The 25,060-nt window shown below is 49.9% G+C and overlaps 9 protein-coding genes across 9 annotated transcripts; 5 read left to right on the top strand and 4 right to left on the bottom strand.

Annotated features, from left to right (window-relative positions):
• Positions 1-243: 243 nt before the first annotated feature.
• BKA67DRAFT_592008 (uncharacterized protein) lies at positions 244-2,558 on the top strand (the record flags this gene model as incomplete). The annotated part of the gene is made up of 3 exons (XM_046104791.1): positions 244-1,417; positions 1,471-2,401; positions 2,465-2,558. The coding sequence occupies 3 exons, from the start codon at positions 244-246 to the stop codon at positions 2,556-2,558; spliced, it is 2,199 nt and encodes a 732-aa protein (XP_045960103.1).
• Positions 2,559-3,321: 763 nt separating this feature from the next.
• Positions 3,322-4,890, bottom strand: BKA67DRAFT_515111 (major facilitator superfamily domain-containing protein; the record flags this gene model as incomplete). The annotated part of the gene is made up of 5 exons (XM_046097701.1): positions 3,322-3,489; positions 3,573-4,011; positions 4,056-4,297; positions 4,349-4,361; positions 4,418-4,890. The coding sequence occupies 5 exons, from the start codon at positions 4,888-4,890 to the stop codon at positions 3,322-3,324; spliced, it is 1,335 nt and encodes a 444-aa protein (XP_045960102.1).
• Positions 4,891-6,793: 1,903 nt separating this feature from the next.
• On the top strand, positions 6,794-9,442 carry BKA67DRAFT_645275 (uncharacterized protein; the record flags this gene model as incomplete). The annotated part of the gene is made up of 6 exons (XM_046105875.1): positions 6,794-6,839; positions 6,975-7,168; positions 7,416-7,689; positions 7,826-7,977; positions 8,008-8,205; positions 8,340-9,442. The coding sequence occupies 6 exons, from the start codon at positions 6,794-6,796 to the stop codon at positions 9,057-9,059; spliced, it is 1,584 nt and encodes a 527-aa protein (XP_045960101.1). The 3' UTR covers positions 9,060-9,442.
• A 192-nt stretch (positions 9,443-9,634) lies between these two features.
• On the bottom strand, positions 9,635-11,534 carry BKA67DRAFT_515052 (GMC oxidoreductase-domain-containing protein; the record flags this gene model as incomplete). The annotated part of the gene is made up of 2 exons (XM_046097695.1): positions 9,635-10,404; positions 10,457-11,534. 2 exons carry the CDS (start codon positions 11,532-11,534, stop codon positions 9,635-9,637), a joined length of 1,848 nt encoding a protein of 615 aa, XP_045960100.1.
• Positions 11,535-13,176: 1,642 nt separating this feature from the next.
• On the bottom strand, positions 13,177-14,381 carry BKA67DRAFT_657742 (S-adenosyl-L-methionine-dependent methyltransferase; the record flags this gene model as incomplete). The annotated part of the gene is made up of 4 exons (XM_046107162.1): positions 13,177-13,409; positions 13,473-13,871; positions 13,924-14,065; positions 14,121-14,381. The coding sequence occupies 4 exons, from the start codon at positions 14,379-14,381 to the stop codon at positions 13,177-13,179; spliced, it is 1,035 nt and encodes a 344-aa protein (XP_045960099.1).
• A 683-nt stretch (positions 14,382-15,064) lies between these two features.
• BKA67DRAFT_561974 (aconitase family-domain-containing protein) lies at positions 15,065-17,921 on the top strand. The gene is made up of 3 exons (XM_046102563.1): positions 15,065-15,346; positions 15,433-16,257; positions 16,319-17,921. The coding sequence occupies exons 1-3, from the start codon at positions 15,302-15,304 to the stop codon at positions 17,828-17,830; spliced, it is 2,382 nt and encodes a 793-aa protein (XP_045960098.1). The 5' UTR covers positions 15,065-15,301; the 3' UTR covers positions 17,831-17,921.
• Positions 17,922-19,026: 1,105 nt separating this feature from the next.
• BKA67DRAFT_250478 (uncharacterized protein) lies at positions 19,027-22,288 on the top strand. The gene is made up of 2 exons (XM_046095741.1): positions 19,027-19,095; positions 19,219-22,288. Exon 2 carries the CDS (start codon positions 19,316-19,318, stop codon positions 22,007-22,009), a length of 2,694 nt encoding a protein of 897 aa, XP_045960097.1. The 5' UTR covers positions 19,027-19,095; positions 19,219-19,315; the 3' UTR covers positions 22,010-22,288.
• A 686-nt stretch (positions 22,289-22,974) lies between these two features.
• BKA67DRAFT_657739 (uncharacterized protein) lies at positions 22,975-23,433 on the top strand (the record flags this gene model as incomplete). The annotated part of the gene is made up of 2 exons (XM_046107161.1): positions 22,975-23,123; positions 23,358-23,433. 2 exons carry the CDS (start codon positions 22,975-22,977, stop codon positions 23,431-23,433), a joined length of 225 nt encoding a protein of 74 aa, XP_045960096.1.
• A 309-nt stretch (positions 23,434-23,742) lies between these two features.
• BKA67DRAFT_534736 (uncharacterized protein) lies at positions 23,743-24,827 on the bottom strand (the record flags this gene model as incomplete). Its single annotated transcript, XM_046099908.1, has 2 exons — positions 23,743-23,774; positions 24,101-24,827. 2 exons carry the CDS (start codon positions 24,825-24,827, stop codon positions 23,743-23,745), a joined length of 759 nt encoding a protein of 252 aa, XP_045960095.1.
• Between the last annotated feature and the right edge of the window lie 233 nt (positions 24,828-25,060).

Below are 25,060 nucleotides of genomic sequence, written 5' to 3'. Positions count from 1 at the left end.
AACGCTCAACCTCATGATGATTCATCCATTCTTTCACCACAACACCTGGTGTCTGAGTATGAGAGTTTCATAGGCTTGCCTGAGTTGAATCAGGCAAGCAGCATTGAAGGTGTAAACCGGCTACCAGGGGATGAGATTGCCGAGACTGGTACACCCGCCGACTACGTTACTACCGGTAGTCTCCTACACGAGCTGCTATCCGGTGAGCCGTACAATCGAAGACAGTTACCCAATAGTGGTCCGATGACATCCAGGGTTGAAGACCATGTTGCTCCAGAACACTCGACGAATGCTGCGCCAGTAGCCCCTGGTAAGGCACGAAGACGAATCTCGTCTGCATCTTCCAGGGTCCTGGAAAGCTGTTTTGCGAGGAGGACTTTTCCAACAACACGAGATTTTGAGAACATACGACGTCAAACCACTCTCAGCAAGGCTGATATCATTGATTGGTTCGAGAATGCTCGCCAGCGACGAAAAGTGGCAGTCACTAGACCGTCGACACCATATGTAGGGCCAAGTCGCCTTGGTGCGATGGATGTCCCGCAGCTCACTAAGCTGTCCTCTCCTGCCGAATCAATGGATCCTCTCCAACGATGGCGGAACTCTCCGCCAGAGTATGAGCCAGCCAGTGTCTCTGCAATTGCCCAGGCTGTGTCAGGGCTCCCAACTGATTATCGACTAACCGACGATGTATATGCGACGAACTCAAGTTCTGCCAGGTCGTTGAGTGAATGTTCATCTGCCAGCAGTATAGGCCTATCGCAATCTAGTAAGAATTCGTCCGCTTCAGCTTTTTCTCACGGAACACCAGAATCGATCGCGCCTCCTCAAACCTCTACTAGGCGAAGGCGGCGAAGGGGACGTACTCAACGGCCATTGGGCCGTGTTCAAGACACTCTTGGGCCAGCACGTTACACCTTTCAATGCACATTTTGCACCGAAACCTTTAAAACAAAACATAACTGGCAACGTCACGAGAAGTCTCTGCATCTGTCATTGGAGCAATGGAGGTGCTCCCCGCATGGTGTTAAATATCAGACAAGCGATGGCAAAGATACCTGCGTTTATTGTTCGGAACCAGGGCCTTCTCAGAGTCACCTAGCAACACATAATTACGGCGTTTGTCAAGAACGCCATCCGGAGGACAGAACTTTCTATCGAAAAGACCATCTGCAGCAACATCTGAAGTTGGTGCACGACGCCAAGTTCAAGTCCAGCCCTATGGAGCAATGGAAGTACGAGAACGATGTCATACGATCTCGCTGCGGCTTCTGCGGCCTGACCATGACTTCCTGGACTGACCGGATCGACCATTTAGCAGACCACTTCAAGGAGGGTAAAACTATGGCTGATTGGCAGGGTGACTGGGGATTCGAGACGAATGTCCTCGACATGGTGGAGAAGTCCATGCCCCCATGTAGGTTTGCCAGAACACAACTTGTGGTGAGACGTACTAATCATTGGTCACAGATCTTATTCACTACGAGCGAAACTCCCCTTGGCCCTTCACAACGACACAAGGGCCTGTGGAGTCACCAACAAGCGCTTATGATCTGATTGGGCTAGAGCTCGAATACTTCTCAACAAACTATATGAACACGTCTGATCGGCCTCCTACAGACGAGGAGCTGCTGTATGAAAGTTGCTGCATTGTTTTTGGAGCTGAGATGCTGTCACATGATTCCGAGACAACAACTCCAGGATCATCCTGGCTTCGCGATTTACTCATGTCGTCTGACATCATCACAAAGCAGGCACGGATTCGGCCGATGAGAATCGCCGCAAGGTCGCGGATTACACAGCTGAAGATTTATGGGAAGCGGACTGTTTTCGAAGGTTGCATCCTGGAAGCTCAGCTTTTCGACTTCGTTGAAACTTCTCGGTCGGTGGTGACCAATGTTGAGAATGAGACTCTTCAAGATGAGGCATGGAACATCGTCAGCCGCATGGAAGCATTGAAGCCTAAGCCTTCCCGTCTGTTTCCGGAATTTTTATTCCGAATAATTCATCGGTCGTCCCACTGGCTGAACCTTTTCCGCCAACGCATGAATCTAGCCCCTGTGAAAGACGGCTGCCTCAACATGGCCAGCGCCCCAGTCATTGCTTCCAATTCACCACACAACGTTAACGACCGATGTATATCAGATACTGAGCCTTTTCTTACGTCGTATGACCAGTTATCTCATATTTTAGCAGAGCCAACATTGCCAGTCGCTACTGGAACAGGCCCTGTTGCTATTTCTGTGACGCCAGGCTTTTTCAACGACAGCAATTGCTATAGGTATCTGGCCAGAGAACTCACCCGATTTGTGACACACACCACCTCCCCTCGAAACCCGAACTGTCACGTTCCAACAGACGAAGAACTACAATACCAAGCTCGATGGATCATGTATGATGAGTAAGTAAAGCCCGGCCGAGTCGGCGAATCGTTCAAAAGGCTGATCACACCTAACACTACTAGTGATGATCCGTGGAATCAAACACCAGCCGATAACCCTAGCTGGTTGCAGCACTTCAAACAAGATGTTGGCCTGTCATCAGCCCTTGCATCATGACGCTGGACCGTTGCTTTAGCAAACACTCTCTAGCGCACATCTCACAAGGAACAGCACTGGCATTCGTATATCATGTCCTAGTTGGTAGATGTTGTAATCTATTGGACGATCTGATTGGTGAGCTATGGTGGGACTGGGAAGTGCTCGAATGTGGATATTGAAACATCGACAATGGTAATGGTGGCAATATAGCAGGAACAGCTGGACGTCTTTCATTAGTTTGATCAGTTTTCAAACACAAAATAGACATATTAAACAAGTCCTACACAAGTCTTAAGCGCATTGACTCCTAATGGTATAGCACTAAAGCCCAAGAGACTGTGAAAATATCATTTCTGACCCGGCTGCCTGACTTCTGGGGAGACGTACGGCGCTATGATGAGTTCCAAGCTGGAGCCGACTTTTAGCGATTGAAGGGGAGCTGAATTACTCGTACTCGAAGGGTGGATGGAGCAGGGCGCGCACACACTGCCCGATTGTAGTTCCTTCTATAGAGGCGGCTGAGAATGGATTAAGAGAGAAAGATGTGATCGCAATTTACAAGGCAAAAGTATTTGCGTAGCGCTGTGGCATGATTCTACATAGTATTCTCTTCTAGTCTTCAGCTAAGGCTTTGTTATTCCCGTCCATAACTACAGAGATCTATAACCTAATCGTACTATCTTTGAATTCTAGCGAATGAACATCGTAAGTGTCCCAATGAGTTCCATGTCAGCAGGACCATTAAGTTTTCCTGCGTCAAAGATGCTAGCTTCAAGCTAATTCAAATGCGCGCAAAGATCTTCCTTGTCACGCGGAATCGCATAGACGCAACTAGACCAGCCGCGCCGAGTGCGAGAGATCCAGCGTAGAACATGGCCGGACGATACGGCTGCAAGCCAGAATCACTTCCGCCATAGGCATCTAGCAGATAGCCAGCAATCGGTGCCCCCTAACGCATATTAGCAGGATGCATCAAGGGCGTGTATTGAGTATAAATGCGGCATAGGTATGAAGAGTCTCGGCGGTGCTTACCATCAAATATCCCCCGACCCATCCTGTGACAACCATGCCCATTGCGACGGAGACGCGAGCGGATCCAAAGGTTTTCCCAACGACAGTGGGCATAGTCGCAAAAAATCCGCCGTTAGCGGCACCGTTCAAAATCACGAATACAGCCAAAGGTGCCAGAGTAGTTGAAATGGGCCACAATGCTAGCATACTAGCTGCAGTGAGCATGAGAGAGACCAGAAGAGTATTCAACGCGCCCAGCTTATCGCAGCAGTATCCACAGAGGATTCGTCCGATAGCAGAAGAGAAGTTGAATGCTGCTAAGAGTGCGGCCCCGGTACTTGACGAGAGCCCCATGGAACTGGCATAGAGCGGTATGAAGAACGGCGGAACGAAGAGAGGAAAGGTTCCAAGAGCACCAGCTGTGAATATCAGAAGAAAGCCTGTATCTTGGAACAGACGCCTTCAGGTGTTAGCGAGCATCATCAAGCTGAGAAGATTACACACCATTCGATAAGAACCCCGGTGCGTATCGCCACACGTTCTTGGATGAACCATGCTGCTGGCAAGCCGGTCATCAAAGTTGCGAAGCCAAGGATCCGATAAGTCCAAGCCAAGCCGAATTTTTGGATGAGGATGTCCAAGGCATAACTTGTGACAGCACCGCCAAGACCACCTCCAGCGAACACGATTCCATTTGCGAGTCCCCGTTTACGGTTGAAGTACTGAGCTGGGGTAATCGAAACAGTCTACATCAGATGTCAGCTTGAATCGAACAATGAGATTATGGAAGTATTTACCATGAAGCAAAGGCTTAAGATTGTATGATCAGTACTAAAGAAATCGCCGCGAATAGAAGTATTACTTACCCAAGCCCAAGTCCAAGAAGAACTCCACTGGTAAAGAACAGGCCACCAATATTTTTGACTGCAAAACTGCTCGTCAGCGCAGAAAGGCCGACAAACGAGATGCCAATCATGGCCGTACGGCGCGAGCCTAGGCGTCGAACGATACGGGCGTTCACGATCGCCAGCGCACTAATCAAAGCGGCAGACAATGAGCCCACGAACGCTAATGTGGCGGCAGAACCGACACCCTCAGCCACCAACTCATTCTGCATCACTCCCCAGCTGTAGCTGGTGCCGACAAACCACCAGGTGACGACTGCGCAGGCTGCAACTACTACCCAGCCACGCCCGCCGTCGGGTGCCTCGTTGTCGGCAATGCGCGAAGCCTCAAGCACATGATCGAGTTCAGAGTCCGACTGAATTTCGAGTGGAGAAACAGGAGTGTGGGGCAAGACTTGACGACGGACGATACCTTGATGCACTCCGCCTTGCATGTCTGTCTCGACGGTGGAAGATGAATCCATTGCCATTGGCTCGAATTCATGTGGCCTTGAAAAAAAAATCTAAAATTTTAAGGATTATATGATGTGATACGTGATTATTTCTACATGTGCAGGCAGCAACAGCCACTGCAAGCCACTGGCTCTCATATACTCAACCCATGACTCAGTGTTTTAAGTGCGCATAAGTGCTAACTTACAAGCTAAAAGAAGAGTTTGAATAATCGCTTCCACGTCCTCCAAGTCTCTTCAATCTTGCTATCTCGTCTCACCATATCTCAACACTTTTTGTGGAGACATGGCTCCCTATACGCCCTGTACGCCCTGCAAGTCTCCTGCTCCTTACACTAGCGCCGCTACTCCATCGACGCCAGGTTTGGTTAGTTTCGCACTAAGTGCATATTGGCTCTGAAGTGCCGGACATCGGACAAAGTACAACCGTTTGTAAAATATTCAACAAAGCGGGGGCCAAGGGGAACAAACAGAATCAAACGGGTTTCCGGTTTTCTTTTCTTACATCCAGCAACTTGGCTAGCATGCGTCTCTGAAAATAGTACTTCTGTGATCGATTGAATCGTGACGAGCTTATCCAAATTGGACACACTTTTACCAGTGCAGGTTTGAACAAGATTATTCATGAGGTGAAAAAGTCTGCAACCTTTATCATAGATTCGGACCCCCGTTCTGGACAAACTTTACAAATAAGGACAATACGATTTTACCACTTCGCCTACCCGAAGAAACACTACGAGCACACAGGAGGCGCTCGTTGTGGCGGTGCATGGGGAACAGTCTTCGACGGTGCAGGACATTCCAAACGCATGAGCTGGTTTCATTCTTGTTACTGCCATATGACTCACGTTGTAATTTCGATCACTGAAATCTCAAGGGGTTCTTCGGTACAATGGCGACATCTGTTACGAGACCATCACTGATTTATTGAGTCAAGCCCCCAATCTTCAGGTGTTGTTAGGCAGTCAAACTGTGGAAAGGGAAGAAGAAGCACTAGCAAATACTTAGTCGAAACACGACGGTTCATTAAAGAGCCCTTTCACGGAATACATATTGATATTAACGAGCAGAGACCGTCGAACTCCACCGAAGATTTCATTGAGTACGCGTGAGGCAAGCCGGTGATCGTGGTAAACCATGCAGGCATAATTGTCTACCAGATGTAGATAAACTGACCACCTACCGCGACACCTCTGAACCTAATCTCTCTTGCAAATTTAGAGCCACTGAAGATAGACGGCGAGGCTTACCGTGCCATTGTTACAGCAGCTTGTCAAAGTTCAAATTGGCTCATGTGGGCATTATATATAGTAGTTGATTACGACCACGACTAAGTGCCGTGAACATCTGACCGGAGAGCAAGGTCGCGAGTGGCGAATTGAAGGAGACGCCAGACACTCAAATGAGCCACCCAATGCCCTAGTTAAAAGTTACCTTGACCTCGAGAGTCGGCGACACCATGCAAAACGATGTCTTGAACGTTGGCGGTGGCTTTCATATCTGGGTGTGTGTGGTAGGGTGCTCATAGTGACTGGGTACTACTCTCACAAGGAAGCACACTGGTAATCTACATGGTTATTTTGTATAATAAATGCAACAATATGAAACATTGAATATAGACCCAAGTTTACTTTTTGCTTGTTTACCTTATCAAATACGAGTTATCGTTGAACAAAGAAGGATAAGTTTGCAAATATGTACAAGCGTGTTATTTTTTCGGTCAGTACATTAGCGAATCATCAACTTCAGTACGTTCTTACTTATCCGTATGCTATCTCATGGAGCCTGAAACCATACATATGAACTTGCGCTTGCTATATGCTCTTTGTTGACTAATTATTGCCATCAACAACCTAGGTGCCAATACGCACTAGTATTGCCCACCATGTCAATCATGATGGCCTTGCATAAGCCCTACCAGGGAGTTAGTGGTGTGCCTCATAATTCATGGAACAAAGAGCCTGTTGCAGGTCCTCTGTTATACCTTCAACAAGGAAAGGCGTATTGTAGTTGAAATCCATGCATAGAATATAATCGCACTTTTGGTTATATATACTTATCCACAGTTATTGAACTTCATCAATTACAGTTGACTCATAGTAAGAAAGCACCAAACCATACCACAGTAAGAACCCAAAATGTCTTTGTGGCAATATGGATGACTATAGATGGCCACAGTGTACGGAGAGCACTCCGTACACTAAAACGACAAGCTCTCGGATCACCTAACTTGGGAAGTGGTGATCACGTGACTTGGCCAGTGGGTATATGCCCACTTTCTGTACACCGATATTCTCTTTTGTGGACTTAGACTTCTATATACTACTTGACAGTCCCTATACTATCATTTCACGCTTAGAGTGTTACACTTGCGATCCCACGCTCATGCGAGCACCGTATTCGCTATCCTATGCTCGTGTAGATTCAGGCTCTTCCTTTCAGTGCATCAGACCTATCCTTCACAGTGTTCTATATCATCTGTAGAACTGTCGTATTGTTCTACACAGGGATTTATTAAAGAGATAAAATCGCTCCTGGTTGATGTCGTGCGCATCATCCAGAAATGCTTTCAAGAAGAAACCGACAGGATCCATTTTTGGACCAGAATTAACACGAACATCTACGGTAAACTAGAGGTAAAAGACCTCTTCATCGCTGCGGCAAAGTTTGACATGTTGGGAAATGAAGCAGCACTAGAATATGGAGTAGAATGCACTATAATGACGCATATCATAGATCACAATACTCACGGGGCACTCTCGATAAATCTTGTCTCGTCTGGTACGCCACTGTGATGATCTTGGCCATATCAGAACAGTTATCGCCTGTTACAAGCAGAAGTGTTCGGTCGCCATCACGAGCGACTGTTGCCCCACCAGAGGCATAGGCAAGCGGCCCATTCTATACGACGCTGCAGATCTGGGCAGGCTGGCAGTCGTGAGAATGCTGGTAGAAGCAGGCAGCAACATGGCCGAGCTGGATTTGCAGCGGTCGATATCCTGGGACTGTGAATTTGATGCGCTGATGGCGGTGACTGCACGACACCACGGAGACGTCGCTATATATCTGGTCCGTCAAGGCTGAAGTGTCGCGCGCCAGCATCTCAACCTGGCTGCCGGACTCTGTGCTTCGCGGCTGCTGCGGGTCTTCCTAGACAAATTCAAACCTGGTCCAGGTACATACTTGGGTAAGGAGCTAGAGCAACTTTCCAAGACTTTAGACGGACCTGATCTTCTGGAGTCTACACTTGGGGCAAACTTCGCGATACTTGATGTACTACTAGAGGCTGGTATTGACGTAAGTGACGACTGGCAGAGAAGAACCATGTTTCGAGTCGTCAGGGGCGGTGGTCTCTTCAATGCTCTGTACCGACACGCTCCCCTCCGCAAACAGAACGTGGCTGGACTTGTTTCGGTTATGAATTAATCAAGGTAGCGCTCGGGCCCTGGGCAGATGGGGTCCTGAATTCCTTGAAAGTCTTATATCCCAAACATATCGAATACCTCAATGACCAGGACCATAAAACAACCGCCGAGGTCGGAGTTGAGTTACTCTGGCTCGTTCTTACTTCAAGTAACCAGGTATATGGAGCCCACAACGTGCAAGACTTTGGTAGCAGATGGTTTTCGTCTCGCAAGTCTTGTAAATATCTTGTCATGGCAGGCTGCCGCCCGGGACTGCGACATTTTCAGGCGGCCGTACTTGATGGGCACTTGGACATGATTGACATTTGCGTACAGAAAGGGCTTGCAGTCAACGAGAGATCGAGGCTCGTTGAAACTCCCGATTTCAACCATTTCCAGATCGAACGGAACGATGGTGATTTCACGCCATTTGAGCACGTAGCGATGCATGGATTCAAGGAGTTTCACGCTATCCGTGGGTCCCGCCGTATGGTGTTCTACGGTGCAATTATTGAGAATTGTTCCGAAACCTTCCGCGAGAAATTCTTCGATGTTCTCAAGGCGTGCGATGACGATTTGAATGTACATAAACAACCATTCAAGCATGCGCTCCGGTCTACACGCGCGAGAGGAGTTGTATCAAACCGAGCTATTGTCACAGGAGTTGAGGAGAAAGGAGAGCGCGATCTTCTCGACCAGTTCATGGCTATAGAGATGGTAATTCTTGGGGGTCGTCTTGGCAGATAAGGACAGTTCTCTCATACTACATAATCATTAAATTCATTAGACTAATTACTACTTGTAGTACATGACTGCAAGTTATTCATGACATGACTGTTATCATAAGTTCTAGTTCCTGTTCCATGTCGAAATCCCCGACACTAAGCAGTGCAGCTCATTCGACGAAATGCACAAACGGGTTTGGAGCCATCTTGAAACTCGGCTCAGATGAAACGATCATGGAGGGATCTCCCAAATCTAGTGTTTCGTGGCAGCTGTGACTTCTCACTTGGCAGTTCCAGTGAAAGTGGCGCCGGTGATCGTTCTTGTGACAAAGACAATGACGGTTGTTGGGATAACTGCTTCTGTGGCGGTGGTGCTAACGGCAACAGTTGTAACGGCGACATCTGCGAGATCATCAACGAGAGAGCTATCGTCGATCGCTGCATCGGTAGCAACATTGGTATCATCAGCAATTGTGCTTGTTCCAGCTGGCGTGACATTGGCAGTAGCTGTAGGGCTCGCGCTGGCGGTGTCAGCGCTGCTCTGAGCGGCAATAATAATATCGGCAGCCTATCGGAATATGTCAGTGATATCGATTTTCAGCAGTGTAATAACTGACTAACCTTCTCGGCGAGCGCATATGTCACAGCCTGAATATGGGCACTTGGGATCAAAGGGATAATACCAGAGTTGACGGAGCGTAGGCGCTGCACACCATAGACTTTCAGCTCGGTATCAACTACACCACCACTATCGAGTGGCAACATAGCAGTCGTGCCACACGGATGGTACTCAGTGCCGAGCCCGCTGTTCACCACACCCTCGAGCTGTGCCAGGTCGCCGGAGGTGAGGGACGCATCGGGGCTGGGGGATAACTCTTGCATGGCATCAGTCTGGATGAGCCGGGCGTTCCACTCTAAACCCATCACGATGAGATCTTTGTCGAATGGGTTGGCGCCGTAGTTGGGATTGAGCTCAACACCGTCCAGGATACTGGCTGATACGGGGCGAACGTAGCCCCGAGAAAGAGGGCGTTGCGATGTGACTTGGATCGTGCCAATCGAGTTGGACATGATCTCAACGACACCCTCCGTAGAGCTGCCCAACGACTGGACAAGAGCTGTATATTGGGCTGCATAGCCAGTACGAACCGCCTCTGGAGTGTCAGCGGGGAGGTACGTGTTAGGGTCTGCTGAAGTAAGGTCGCTGATGAGAGATTCCCAAGAAGGGGAGAGCAGCCAGAGGGGCAAGTAAGCGATGGACTGAATCAAAGTTGCCGTGAGAGGGCCGGTGCGGTTATTGTAGTAATCATCTGTGGCGGTTTGAAGGGTCGCACCTGTAAGATTCTTCGCAGTGAATGCATCCGCGTCTACAGAATGGATCAGCTCACATATTCGAGTATGATAGGCATGTAGACTAACAGTTATAGCGGGGCTGCAGCATCCCATGGTCCTGCAGGTTATTTCCCACACCAGGAAGATCAACCACAGTCTCAATACCAAGGCCTTCGAGTACGGCGGATGGTCCAATGCCAGAGACTTGGAGGAGAGTCGGGGTCCAGATGGCGCCAGAGGCCAGGATGACTTCACGTGTAGCATTGATGCTGCGGACTTGGGATGTATCGGTGGCACTAACAAACTGCACACCTTCGGCGATTGGGTCTGAAGAGGTATCGGCTTGGTTGAGGATCAATTGGGTGACTCTTTGCAAAGGGGCGATGTGCAAGTTCGTTCGTCCGATGGCATCATCCAGATATGCAGCTCGCGCATCGCAACGAGACTGGTTGGTAGCTGATATGCTCGCCGGTGGGATAGTAGCACCGATGTTGGTATCCCCAGCAGATGTGTCGTTAGCCAAGTCTAGTCCAAGAGCCACGTTGCCTTCGATGAAATTGTTGAATTGACTGTACAAGTACTCGGAATAGCCGATTTGCACTGGACCACTTGTTCCATAGATGGAGCTATCAGGTGACAAGGTGACTTCAAGGCCTTCGCCGCTCATGAGGTTGTTGGTGAATGCCTCGACTCTCTTAAAATAGGGCACCATGTCGGCCCAGCCCCATCCGTCGTTACCGAGTGTCACCCAGGCATCGTAGTCAGCTTGAGTGCCTCGCGTCCAGATCATACCGTTCAGAAGCGTGCCTCCGGCGACACCATGGCCTTGTGACAAGGGTCGGGTTGTGCCATCAAGTGAGGTTTGAGCAACTGTTGTTAGATTCCAGTCGTACTGGCCTCCCACCTCGACTCCTATGTTAGATGGAATGGTGATGCTAGCCTCCCTGGAGTCCATGGGGCCGGCTTCGAGAACGAGTACGTTGATGTTCGCATCTTGTGTCAAGCGATTTGCGACTACAAGACCAGCAGGCCCCGCACCCACTATTACATAGTCATAACTAGCAAGTAGATTTTGTTGTAGGGTTGCGGGATCAAGGAGAAGTCCCTGTGAAAGGGCTAAAAAGCCAAGGAGCGTAAATAGTTGCGCAGACTTTGGTGAGTACATTGCGCCTGAAAGGATTGTCGTATGGATCTAAAGCCCAAAGAAAGAGTGTATGGTCAGAAAGAGTGTATGGTAATTAATCAGTCTTATTCAAAGAGAGGTTGGTGTTAGTAATTCGGATGTCCGAGGTAAAGAATGTGGTTCGCATTAGCGAAAAGCGTAAAGAGCACCGTTACCAAACGTCAACATTCAATAAAAAATCTAGGAAAAGTGAGAGATAAGTTATGTAAAGCCGCACAGGCAGATTTCTTCTTCAAGTATTTAGCCATTGTGAAGCCCTATTGTTTATGGGTTCATGTTGATCGGCTACTCCCTATGGGTTGACGTCGATCAGGAGTCTGGTATTTGTCCTAATGCCAAGCTAGCCGTTGACCACAGTGGATTGCACGAAATCCGCAGCATCTATGCCAAGAAATCCCTAGAAAACCGAGTCCATCGTCGGTCTGGACAGCAGTGGACAAGCGAGCCGGACGTTACAACCGGAATTTTAAGATTATAATTGGACCCAAACGGGCGGTTCAGCGGCTAACTATGGCGTCAGGGCCTCAAAAAGGGCAGTGGGGCCAGTTCTTTCACAGGGTATGTATAACCGGAAGCCGGTTCGGGGCGCAACATCACGGGACAAGACTCATGCATTCGACCCGGTACTTGCCCTGTTGCCCACTCTGACACTCCATACCACACATATTGCCGGTGGAAACGGTGGAGATAGTCGAGCACCAAAGAATTTGACACCACCTATGTACTCTACCCCTGCCTAAGTACTAGAGTACATAGCGACACTGAAAACGACTTTGGCGGTTTAGGGCTGTCAAGATTGGATCCACTAACGCTGTCAAAGTCCTCACATGTAGTCATGGAATCACAGCGACGACATTTGCAACGACAGATAGGGCGCGCGCTTAACCCAAGACTCGGTGACGGGATCGTTGACTTCTGTTAATTTTAGGTGCAGTTAACCCAGCCTCAGAATAGTACTGAGACATTGCTGTTGAAAATGCACGGCAAGTTTCAGTTTTTTTTTTTTTTTTTACTTCGCCTTATCGGAGGATTTCCCCTCCAATCCGGGACGCTCTCAGGTTTTCGCGTGGACGGCTGATTCCGAATGATCAGCGCGTCTTCCAGGTTTATCTGCATTATGGAGCAGAATTCAGATCTGTGATGCAAGAAAAACCTCCCGACGCTGCTCATCATGCAAAATTTTCTCCATGCAGATCACTGAGCAAACAATTAAGATATCTGGGTTTCTGAACGAGTAGCCGATGGACGATCATTGATTACCGCAGAGACAATATTCGGCGCACACGTGAATGATTTTACACCATGTCCAACTAAATCAGCCACATTTGACACCGTTGTTTCGTGGTAAGTGTGTGGGTAGAACTCTAAGAAGATCGGCGCAGATCTTGCTCGTGGCATTTTCTTCTTCTTTCCGAGACGTGCAGGCTGCTACCCGCGCGACTGGGTGCGGCTATTGCAACTTTTTCTATATCTAGCCCGGGCATGTACTGGTCATGCCGATTATGTTATGCTAATTAAGCCCGCATACATTTGTTTCATCATCCGTAGGCTTCCGTGCGTAAACGACATGACTGCATCTCGTATTAGTGGCCTCTAGTGCTCTCAACGGCCCATGCAGTTCAACTCACAGGTCTGCCGTGGGATGATTTTTGATGTTTCTGAGATATTCCTTGGCCTCAGTGATCAAGGCGTCAATTGCTTCGGGTTCCCATCCCGCAAGCCTGAGCATCTTCCATGCGATTGGTCTCATGCCCTCGAACAGATTCAGCAGCTGGAATGCTCCAATCTCTTTCCACTTCTTATCCTTTGGCCAAGGGTTGCATGGAGTTATGATTTTACGCTCTCGTACATCGACGACTGGACGACTAGTCAGTTGGTTTGAGCTGGGGAGTTTGGATGATCGCACTCATGGATTCATACAGCCGACTTCTTCCAACCATTTCTTATAACTTTTTGGCCTGTTGAGATCCCGCCCTATCGTGAATGCGCCTTGGTTCATGCTGTCCCACCATCGAGCAAAAGGTGAATCTAGGTTATTGGGTGCCCATGTATCCACAACAATGTCTTGAAACTCAATCCAACCACCCGGTTGCATGTTCTTAAAAGCATGCCTCATGACATTTCTCGTGTCGTCGAAGCAAGACATCACTAAGCGTGCATGGACATAGTCGAAGAGAATGGGATCGGGCTTTCCTGCTTCGCGAAAGACCCAATCCGCTTCTGCATCATCTTTTTGGAAGCTGCAGTTCGGGAAACCCCTGTCTGGTTGTATCGCACTTAGGTCTATACCAATGACTTCCGCGTCGGGGTATCGTTCAGCTACCATGATCGTCAGCTGAATTACTGGCCGAGTTGCGCTTCGAGCCAGTACCATAGTCGAGAGCCCAGATGCCGGTACCCGTAGCGATATCCAAGACGTGCTTTGGTGTTCTGGAATACGGAGCTAGTGCGAGCCATCCGTCCAAGGCAAGGAGGCAGACCTTGTGCTGGACATCCAAACGGTCCTGTTCTGCCTACCACAGTATCAGCGACATGTCATGCAAAGTCGTCGGAACCCGGGATGCCAACAGCGTCGTTTGGTAATAAATATTTCCCGTCCTTGTATCCGTGATATAGTCTTCCGGACTCGTCGAGAATCGAGTCTGGGTCGATTACAGATGCGCCATCCGGGGTGCGTCCCAATGTCGCGTTGACCAATGCATTTGCACGCTCGGCAAAGTTGGCATGGGGGCCCGAATGATGAGGGTGCAGCAACCCATCAGATTCCGGGTTGTCTAGTTCAGGCTTTGGGACATCTTCGGTGAACAGATGAGACGGTGCGGCCGGCATCTTTGTGATGGAACGCTGGAAACTTGTGATGGTAAGGCAGGGCACAAATCCCGCAGGTACTAACATGCGATGGGTGACTTGACGAGGTGCCGGTCGGGAAACGGTAAAAGTTGCGTGCTTGTCAGGTTGCGTACTATATTGCAACCTGCCTTTGAAAGTGGTGCAGTGAAACTGTGTTGCGCGCGTTGTGGCCGAGGCGGGACTTGCTCTGTGATCATTGATGGATTGCATACAGTTACTCCGTGTCCCGTACGGATCCGTCCATGGCCAGAACGGAGCGGATTCGTCAGTGGCCGAACAATTGGCCGATGACAAGTCCCGCTCACCACTGACTGTTGTCTTTCTGACTGCGAATAATCTGTAAAAACACACACATAGTGGTTAGTCGCTCACTTATTTCGTTCAGCGGATCTGACCGCAAATTGCGGCCGTGTTTCTTGGGGGACAAGTGCGTATAATCGTTTGTCAGCTTCACTCATTATGGGAACATGTAGAACATTGACATTGACCTGAGCGGCGGCGTGCTTGGTACATGCCGGTGCTCACAAAGTCGTGGCATCAGGCCGATTTAAGACATGCAGTGGGGCTAAATGGCAGTTACAGTAAGCAGCAAAGTGATCATGTTTGTTTGTTGCTTTTCAGCGCGCCATCTGAACTGTCTGAATTCTGAATTCTGAATTTTGAACTCTGAAATCTGAAATCTGAAAAGTGTTACCCCAGATCTTCGCGTCCTTGGCTCCAAATCCCTTGCTGAAACTTTGGGGCCGATGCCGGCTCCAGTGCTAAAGTCTTGGGCCAATCACTTCGTGGCGGTTTTCAATCAACGAAATCAATTTTCGGAGGCATCATTTTCTTGACTTTGATACGTCTTGCACTTTCTGCGGGATTGCATCTTAGGTTACTGGGGTCAATTGGCAAGCATGAGGGCAGTTGAACTTGCCTGTCGCCGTGGGCCGGCTTTCAGCGTACGTTTCTTTCCCCTTGAGCCTGAGTGCGGCATCCTCACATTCTCGGAACCCTTCAGCTAAATTTATGATTTGTCCTTCTGCAGCGCCTCACAACAAGCCGTCTGTCGCAAAGTCGATCATTCGCCACGCCCGCTTTCGATGCCTCGAACCCGAGAACACCCCCCTACCTCAAGCTGCTGAAGAACTTTGACAAGGTCAAGGAGGTCCTGGGGAAGGCCACCCCTCTGACCCTCGCCGAGAAGGTTGTGTACAGCCACTTGCACAATGTCGAAGAGTCGCTCTTGACCAACACCGACGGTGGTCGCAATGTGCGAGGCAACGCCATCCTCAAGCTCAACCCCGACCGAGTCAACATGCAAGACGCCTCGGCTCAAATGGCCATCCTGCAATTCATGGCCTGCAACTTGCCCTCGACGGCCATACCGGCTAGCGTTCACTGCGACCACTTGATTGTGGGCGAGCGTGGCGCCAAGGAGGATTTGGAGGCTGGCATCAACACGAACAAGGAGGTCTTTGATTTCCTGGAGTCGGCATCTAAGAAATACGGTCTTGACTTCTGGCCACCTGGCGCTGGCATCATTCACCAGAGTGTTCTGGAGAACTACGCTGCCCCGGGTCAGATGATGCTGGGTACGGACAGCCATTCGCCAAATGCCGGAGGCCTGTGTACCGTCACCATTGGTGTCGGTGGCGCCGATGCTGTTGAGGCGCTGGTCGGTGCTCCTTGGGAGTTGAAGGCTCCTCGTGTTCTCGGTGTTGAGCTGAAGGGCAAGCTTAGCGGCTGGGCCTCGCCCAAGGACGTCATTCTCAACCTCGCGGGCAAGCTTACTGTGAGAGGAGGCACTGGTTTCATCATCGAGTACTTTGGATCAGGCGTCGATACCCTCAGCTGCACCGGTATGGCTACCGTAAGTATTAGAATCACGACTCCCGGCATGCATAACGAGTTTCTAACGTCTGTGGTGTAAGATTTGTAACATGGGCGCCGAGGTTGGCGCTACAACGTCCATCTTCCCCTTCAACTCAGCCCATATTCGATATCTGCAGGCGACGCACCGCCACGACATCGCTGCTGAAGCTAAAAAGTACTCCGACATTGTCCAACTAAAGGCCGACGAGGGCGCCAAGTACGACGAAGTTATCACCATCGATCTCTCGTCTCTAGAGCCTCACATCAACGGGCCCTTCACGCCTGATCTATCCACGCCCCTGTCTAAGTTCAAGGAAACTGTCCAGGAACAGGAGTGGCCCGAGATCTTGTCGTCTGGTCTCATTGGCAGCTGTACCAACAGTTCTTACGAGGATATGACTCGAGTTGAGGGTATGGTACGAGAAGCCATGGAGGCCGGTCTCAAGCCTGTATCCAGTTTTTACATCACACCCGGTAGCGACCAGATTAGGGAAACACTGGCTCGAGATGGTCCGTTGGAAACATTCAAGCAGGCCGGCGGTACCGTTCTTTCAAATGCTTGCGGTCCTTGTATTGGCCAGTGGAAGCGCCAGGACAACCTTGAGAAAGGCACCAAGAACGCCATTCTCACGTCGTACAACCGAAACTTCAAAGGCCGAAACGATGGAAACCCCGGCACAATGAACTTTTTGGCCTCTCCCGAGATCGTCACTGCCATGGCTTTCGCTGGTAGCACCACCTTCAACCCCATGACCGATTCGATACCCACCCCGTCTGGCAAGGAGTTCCGTTTCACGCCTCCTGCGGGTCTGGAAATTCCTTCGGAGCCTTTCGCCGCTGCCCGCCCCGAGTTCCGACCCCTTTCGCAAGCACCTGACTCTTCGGTCCCTGTCGCCGTTTCGCCTACATCGGAACGTCTTGCACTACTGGACCCCTTCGACCCTTTCCCAACATCCGATCTGTCTGGTCTTCGAGTGCTTGTCAAGGTTACCGGAAAGTGCACAACTGACACCATTTCAGCGGCTGGACCATGGCTCAAGTACAAGGGTCATTTACCCAACATTAGCACCAACACCTTGAACACTGCCACCAATGCCGAGACTGGTGAAGTCAACGCTGCATACGACTTGGACGGGTCGAAGCACACGATTCCCGAACTCGGTCAACGGTGGAAAGAAGCCAACCAGCCCTGGCTGGTTGTTGCCGAGCACAACTACGGAGAGGGTAGCGCTCGTGAGCACGCCGCTCTGCAACCTAGATACCTTGGAGCCCGCATTGTGCTTACTAAGAGCTTCGCACGTATTCATGAGACGAACTTGAAGAAGCAAGGTGTGGTGCCATTGACATTTGCGGAGGAGGCTGACTACGATAAGATCAGCGCCTGTGACGAAGTCTCTACCGAGGGTCTTTATGATATGCTACAAAATGGTGGTAAGGGAGAAGTAACATTGGTGGTCAAGAAGCAGAAGGGCGGGGAGGAAGTCCGCATCAGGACCAAGCATGCGATCAGTCAAGACCAGGCTGGATTTATTCTGGCTGGAAGCGCGCTGAATCTGTTGAGTAAGACTTGAGAATGAGCGGAGTTATAGATCCTACAACATGTATATATATACCCTGTAAAAGCCAGTCAATTGATTCAAATTCAACAAATTGTGTTGTACGAGACCTGCTTTACTTCCATGATAGTGAACTGGGTATTTGAAATCAGGCCCGTTGGCCGGAACGGGTAAACAATTAGCCGTCGTTCCAAGTCCCTTGCACGGTCCATAAATTCATGGTAACGCAGACCAAACTTTATCGGATTTAACAAACTCAATTTCGGGCAATCTGCTGCAACTACGCGCGCCCGGGGGGAATCTTGTGCATTCTTCAGCTTTGCGGCCACATAAAGTTCTTGTCGTCTGAGACAATTATAGCGAGCTACCTTGGCATGGATATTCTTTCCGCTTCATAGGCTATTGATGTCACATGGTCTCCCAACCTGAGCTGTTTGTCGCGTCGAGCAAGTCTATGCCATTAGCAGCTATCCTCTTGCTCTTATGGGTGGGCGACCCCACAGGCTGAGGTAGGTAGATGTACTCGCTCTCTATCAACACAACTTTCGGATAGCTAGGGGGTGCTGTCTCATGCCGCATTGATTCGTCTAAGCACTGGGTAAGTCCAAGTCTCACGCTTTTGCACATCACCTTGCTCTGTCTATGATGACCCTATGGTAAAAGGTCGGACTGCTCGTGTGCCACTTCTGGTTCCCGATTCTGTACCCAATCGGAAACCGCGACTCATCAGAGCCGCTTCATCTGTCATAAACCTCTACACCGACACCAACGCTGCAATGCACGTTCATAGTTGTCGGTGTGAATGGCATCTGATAAACAAGGATTGTATTCATTACATTCCTGCCGCTATACGGAGCTCAACCTCGCATCATTCAACTGAGGTCGCGCCAAAGGCTGCGGCGGAAATCCCACCTCTACCTCCAGTGCGGTACAGATGACGAAGCCGCTGTGGTGAGCAGGATGACGATCAAGATAAAAAAAACTGAAAAGATCTGAGACAAGCCATACTCTGCAAATCTAGCTGGTGCTTCTATATGCAGGCGATTGCTGATTTTGTACTGTAGGCATATCGAAGGGATCTCTTTCTCCCCCCTGCTTAACTGGCGTTTTCGGATGTAGGAGGATGCTCGCTCGCCACATCAATCATTGACTCATTCTTACGTTTTAAATCAACGACTGCTCACGAATTACTCTTCAAGGCACACTCAGCAACAAACTATAGCTTGCGATTAGCTCTCAGAATGATCGTTCTCAACTCTTCCGGCTACAAGTTCTTTTCTGTAGGTAGAACCGGAATCGTCCTCCACTTCCGTCCCCCATCTCGATATCATCTATCTCCGACTATCGGAGCTCCTTTGCAATTCATGAACTCCTGAACTAGTTGCTGATGCTAAACCTCGTAGTTTGAGATCGGGAGGCGCCTAAGACAGGCCATTGATCATTCATTTGCGATGACTTGAGCTTTTTTCCCTCACGAAGCTGCCACTACTGATTCATCACATGCAATTTTTCTGGACTGCCTTGTTAAATTGCGACTCTGCCAATATGTCACCGCTCAGAGCACTTTCGCAGGATGTCCGACCGGAAGCGTCGGCGGAATATACGCAATCGTCTTCGGTGCGTATAACTGGCAATTCTGTAGGCCAGAAATGCTCCTATGAAGATTGCCGTCGTTCAGTGACAGAAGGTGGCCACGTGTGTATAACACCTGGCAGACTTGGCCAACCGGCAAGCTCGGATTCACGTCACAGTACGCACAACAATGGAGTACCGACTCTTAGCGAATTCCAGGCGATTACTGGCCATTGTTTCAGCGATTCTCTGGCTACTGGAGCTGGCCAGGTCATGTCAACGTTCACATCTCAGCAATGGCACTACCCACAAAACTCATCAGTGGGTTATGTTGATCCTCAAAAACCTACAGATAAGCCTGGTAAACAACTTTCTGCGAAAAGAGTTGCAAGGAAAGGCGTGCAAGCCCAACGAAAATCGAGCATCACATCTGCTGCCAACCACTTCAACGCGAGGCCACCAAACAGCTTCTCCAACATCACAGCTCTACCGCATGGCGAGCAAAGGGCGCAAGTTGAACCTGCACACAATCTGCAATTGACTAATGATGGACGTGGTGGTTCACCGTTCAATCCAATAGGCTTAAACGCCACGCAAGACGAAGGCGGCAACTTCCTTTTGCGACCAAACATATCATCAAACGCGCACCATCGAAACGCCGCAATTCAGGACAATAACAAGAAAGTGAATGTCGGTGCTAAAGCGAGTCCAAGCAGAGTCGGCGGTGTCTTCAAGACAGTCTCGTCGGTCAATGATATGCAGCGATTAGGCAGAGAGGACACTCATCTTGGAGTCCAAAATCAAAGCTTGAAGACTATTTTAAATGACGAACAGTCGCCTGTCGAAAATTCTGCCAAACACTATTTGCAACAAACAACGCACGGCCAATTGCGCGTCTCACGCAACTCATCACCTTCCAGCTTTCCCTCAACAAATCCAACGCATTTACAGCAACATTCCTTTGGCCAGAAAGATATTCGTGGAAGCCCTTTCGAGCTGCCAGTAATACACAGAAGCCATTCTCAAGGCACGATGGTACCACAAAATTTAACACCACCTGTGAAATACGTTGGTGTAACCCGAAAATCACATGATCATGATTACTCCGTTAATCAGAATCATGGACTGGGAAAAGCTCGCGATGACTCGGCAGATAGATCAATCTCAACAACAGCAATACCGAGTGACGACGACGCAGGAACTAACAAGGCGCCGTGGTTGCGAACGGGGCAGGCAACCCAGAACCGCCAGTTTCCCCAGTCAAACAAGTGTGCACGGGTCCAAAGTGATGTGCCTGGCAGCCCAGCTTCTGGAGCAGGGACCTATGGATCTACCTCTGTGCAAGATCTGGGGTTGCCACGACAACAGGTCGCTCATGGGAAAAGTGATACACCCATTGTGATCTCAGACAGCGATGACGAGCTTCCAGCTGCCTCAGAACTCGACAGGAGGGCGAAGGGAGGTACGAAGCCCACCTCACATGAATCAGTCTCTCAAGAGATACGACGATTGCTGTCACCATCAGAGTTCAGCATACCCAATGCTAAAGTTAAAAGGACAACGCCCACAAAGTACAGCGAGGTACTCTCGGCGCGCAATTTCGCTAGTAGCTTGCCAGAGCAAAAGCAACACAAATCACGAGTCTCGATTTTGCTCGGTTCTAGTGCCCCAACTAAGAAACAACCTGAAGTCGCCTCTGATTGCCCACACTTTGAGAGCAGTCCTGATCAATCATCAGCAAGCGTGGACCAAGATTACACGGCATCACTCACACCACATCCGCAGCCCGCCTTTACGATGGGCTTAAACAACGATGCGCCTTCATCGACGCATCCTGCTATACCATTGGATAAGCCTCTTCACGAGCATACCAAAGAAGATCTGCACAGTAGCGCCCAAAGCAACACTAATTCGAGTGCGCAGACTCTGTGTAATGGCTGGCCTCACAAAGCTTCCATGCATCAGGTAGAGCCAGCATCGAACGAAGTTCGTCGTTGTCAGAAAAATGGGTTCCGTCTCAAAAGATACGACAAGTCTCGAAGCAATCATATACAAGGATACGCCTTCGAAGTTTTCAACATAGAAGGCTTCAACCCACAGAGCGAGACCAGTGAGGACTCAAGTCATCTGTTGCAGAGTCATATAAACAGTACTGCCAATCAAGCCTATCGCCCAGGTTCGCAAATTTACGGCCAAACTGCAGACCTGACGTCATCAATGTCATCGAAATCGTGGGGGAGCTGGGCTTACATCAACCCGCTCACACACTGGACATTTGACCAATCGCCAGAGTGGTATGAGAATAAGATGAAAGAAGTGGCTGCCCGAGGCAGTCGGAAATCTAAGCTACGCTATAGCAAGCCACAACAAGGATTTCAGTTCCTCCAGATGTATGAGGACAAGGACGAAGATGACCAAGAACATGCCCAATTATCTCAATCAGAGGGGCATATGAACAAGAAACAGAAAGAGGACGTCGCACTACCTGATTTTGTTCGCCACAATTCGGACTGGGTGCAAGCTTTACAAATCATGGACGCCATGACAGCCGAATCCAGCGCAAAGCCAGCGCAGTATAAAAGAAAAGCATCAAAGGCATTTTCAGGTGATGGTAATGATTGATGATTAATGAAGCCCCCTTATTTACTAGCCTTACAAACGATATCAATCCGCAGTCGGCGTCGATGTCCTGGTAGTTGAATGGGAAATTACGGCTGGAAGACGACTGTCTTTACTCCCTCTAAGGCGATCGCGCAAAGCTCAGGCCATGGTGGGCGGTTTTGGCATTCTTAAGTAATCAGTATCGCGCGGCATTAACGATGATGCCACCGTTCAGAAAGATATTGAGCTTAGTTTTCCGAAGTTCCAGAGACTTCCACCACGCATGAGTCTGCCATATGGGGACGTCTTCTAGTCACTGTATTTCTGATGAATATATGGATAGGATCATAAACAATTTTTTTTATGTTGACGAGTAATGCATTAATGTTAGAAAGCCGGAGCCAATGAGTATGTGGATCTTAATAAGCCGCGCCGCCTCGCCGGATAGGCTTGTGGGGCTTGATCATACCACCATCGTACCACCGAGTCATCCTTCGAGCAGGAGCAATTGGGATTATCGTACCATCGCAACTACTAACGAGACCAATTGACCAATTAATGAGCACAATATGACCAGGCTCACGATGATCGCATCTCGTTGCCCTGCGATCTGGCAAGATCGCTCTCGATGGTGAGGGCCACGGCCAGGGTCCTCCTGTCCTGGGGTAGGAGGCTAAGGCAGCTACGGCATCTGAGAAGTGACAACATATAAAAGCAGCCCATACCCGTTCTTACCGAGGTCTCGCGTTCCTTTCGCTCCGGTAGATACCTCATATATTCAAGTATTGAAAAAGAAAGAAAAAACCATCAATCATCGCCTCCGACCAGCGACATCTCTCATCTTTTAACCTGAAAACAACTAGACCACAACTACCTGAGAATCGTCGCGAAACGTAGACATCTTCGTGGTTCCAAACGACTCGCCATCAGAACAAACTCTCCGACATCTTATATTGACGGAAACAATAACACAACACTACATCACGATGAACTCGCAACTCCTCAACGCCAGTCGCCGGGCCATGCTTCGTGCCCAGCCTAGATTCGCCTCTACCGTCTCGCGGAGGTACGCAAGCGGCCACGCACCTACCGACTACGGTCGGATCGCCAAGAGAGCCGGTAGCGTCGCCGTCGTGTAAGTCGCCCATTTCATCATATTGGTCATAAATGGACCGGATTGACGGGTAGATAAGAGGAGTGGCGAATGGGGGGGGGGGTTTCTTTTTTTCAGTTGAGACTTGAGAACAAAAGATAGTAGTGTTGGTCTATCACTATTAGAAGACAAACATGACCACGGCCTGGGATTTGATCCTCTAAGGATAAAGACAAAGATCCTCTCGATATAGACGCTAACTCAAGAATGCTCTAGATACTTCCCTCTAGCCGCACTCGTCCTGGGATGGCCGCTCGCGGCGCACAAGGTCGTTGACTACTTCGGCGTCTGAGCTCGATTTGGCATTGCAAGAACGGCGTTTATTTCAATTTGTTAGATCTCACGATAGATCACTGGCAAGTGCTGCCGGTCTCTTTATGGGTACTTTCTCGGCGGCGGTGTATAGAGAGGCACGCAGATCCTCACGGAGTACGGACAAGAGCTCAGAACGATACGTTAGGATATTGCTTGAGAGGGGTTAGACCGGCGATAAGACATCAATACACACCATTTTCATCCATTTACTGCAGTGCACGAAGCAGCCATACTGATTGAGCATACTGCGGATCGATCGTTGCGATGAAATACGCGTGGATGCAGACTACTTAGCGCCCCGAGGCAAGCTCGTCACGTCTGGATGGTGTTATATACTTCATCAGTGGCTAATTGATGGCAGGACTACGTTCTGGGCTTCACGACAACCGGAGTGGGAAGGAAGTGAGAATGGGTGTTCAATATTATTTTCGGTCAGATAATCTGTGCAATACTGCGGGGGTCTAAACTGTGCTCCTCTTCGTGATACATAAAGTTGGCTGATTCATACGGAACAAGACTCGAAGGAATGCAGGTATTCTGCCCCAGAGTCACGAGCGCCGTCACTCTTCTCAAGTTTGTTCCCACCCCCAAGCGATAACATCTCTACCAATTCACAATCTGGCCCTCCTGAGTGATGAACTTACCCGAAGCCTGCTCGTCGGCCTCGTCGATCACCTTGAGCATCCCCCGGACGCTCTCCTCGACAGTCACGGGCGGCGCCTTGCCGAAGCCCCACTGATCCGCAGCATACTGGCCCATGCGCGTCTGCACCCAGCCCGGATGAAGCGCGATGGCGATCAACTTCTCATCGCGGTTCTCCTGGTGCAGGGCCTTGGTGATCCAGTTGTGCGCCGCCCGGCTGGGCCCGTACGCACCGCCCGGGACGGGCTCCATCTCCGCGATACTCCCGACGGACGAGGTCACCATGATGAGCTTGGGCGGCGCAGCCGCCGCCTTCTGCAGCAGGGGCCAGAGGGCCTGGAACACCATCAGCGGCGCGATGGCGTTGATCTCGAACGCGGCGCGCAGGTCCGCGGCCGTGGTCTGCGCGATGGGGATCATTGGGTGCGCGAAGCCCGCGTTGTTGATGAGGACGTCGATGTGGTCGACGTGAACGGCCTTGAAGGCTTCGCGTATGTCCTGCGGCTCGGGGGCTCTAGACAGGTCGAGCGGCACGATGTGCAGTTTGCTGTTTTCCCCCTTCTCAAGGTTTGTGGCCTCGGATTCCATCTTCTGACGTGATTCCTCGTTCCTAACGGTGGCAATGACCGTTGTATCCGGACGTTTCAGGAGAGCCCGAACCAGGCCGTTTCCAAGACCCCGATTGCCGCCAGTGACGACGTAAACCGTTGTATTCTCCTTGTCAGACATGGTGTTTGATTGCAGAAGTACGATGCGATTGGGATTTGCTGTTCGATCAGGTGTGAGAATTGCAGAAAGACTGGTAAGTTTTATTGAAGGGACAAATGCTGGTCCCCTAAATCTCACCCCCCAAAATTGTGTGCGACAGAGGGGCTTGATCATTACCCCTGAGACCAGACCCACATTGGAGGCACGTCGCTGTTATTGGCCGACTCGAATTCTCTCCGCGCTCAGCGAGGGTG

Source organism: Truncatella angustata (assembly GCF_020726525.1).
Source record: "Truncatella angustata strain MPI-SDFR-AT-0073 chromosome Unknown BKA67scaffold_3, whole genome shotgun sequence".
Lineage (NCBI taxonomy): Eukaryota > Fungi > Ascomycota > Sordariomycetes > Amphisphaeriales > Sporocadaceae > Truncatella > Truncatella angustata.
The sequence above is the reverse complement of the archived record's forward strand: the minus strand, read 5'-3'. Positions and strand labels throughout refer to the sequence as shown.

Bases quoted from the DNA above. Each gene is read 5' to 3' on its own strand.
- BKA67DRAFT_561974 (XM_046102563.1), top strand. From the start codon at position 15,302: ATGAGGGCAGTTGAACTTGCCTGTCGCCGTGGGCCGGCTTTCAGC. The intron at 15,347-15,432 runs GTACGTTTCTTT...GTCCTTCTGCAG, and splicing joins GCCGTGGGCCGGCTTTCAGC to CGCCTCACAACAAGCCGTCT. The intron at 16,258-16,318 runs GTAAGTATTAGA...CTGTGGTGTAAG, and splicing joins GCTGCACCGGTATGGCTACC to ATTTGTAACATGGGCGCCGA.
- BKA67DRAFT_250478 (XM_046095741.1), top strand. From the start codon at position 19,316: ATGCAATTTTTCTGGACTGCCTTGTTAAATTGCGACTCTGCCAATATG.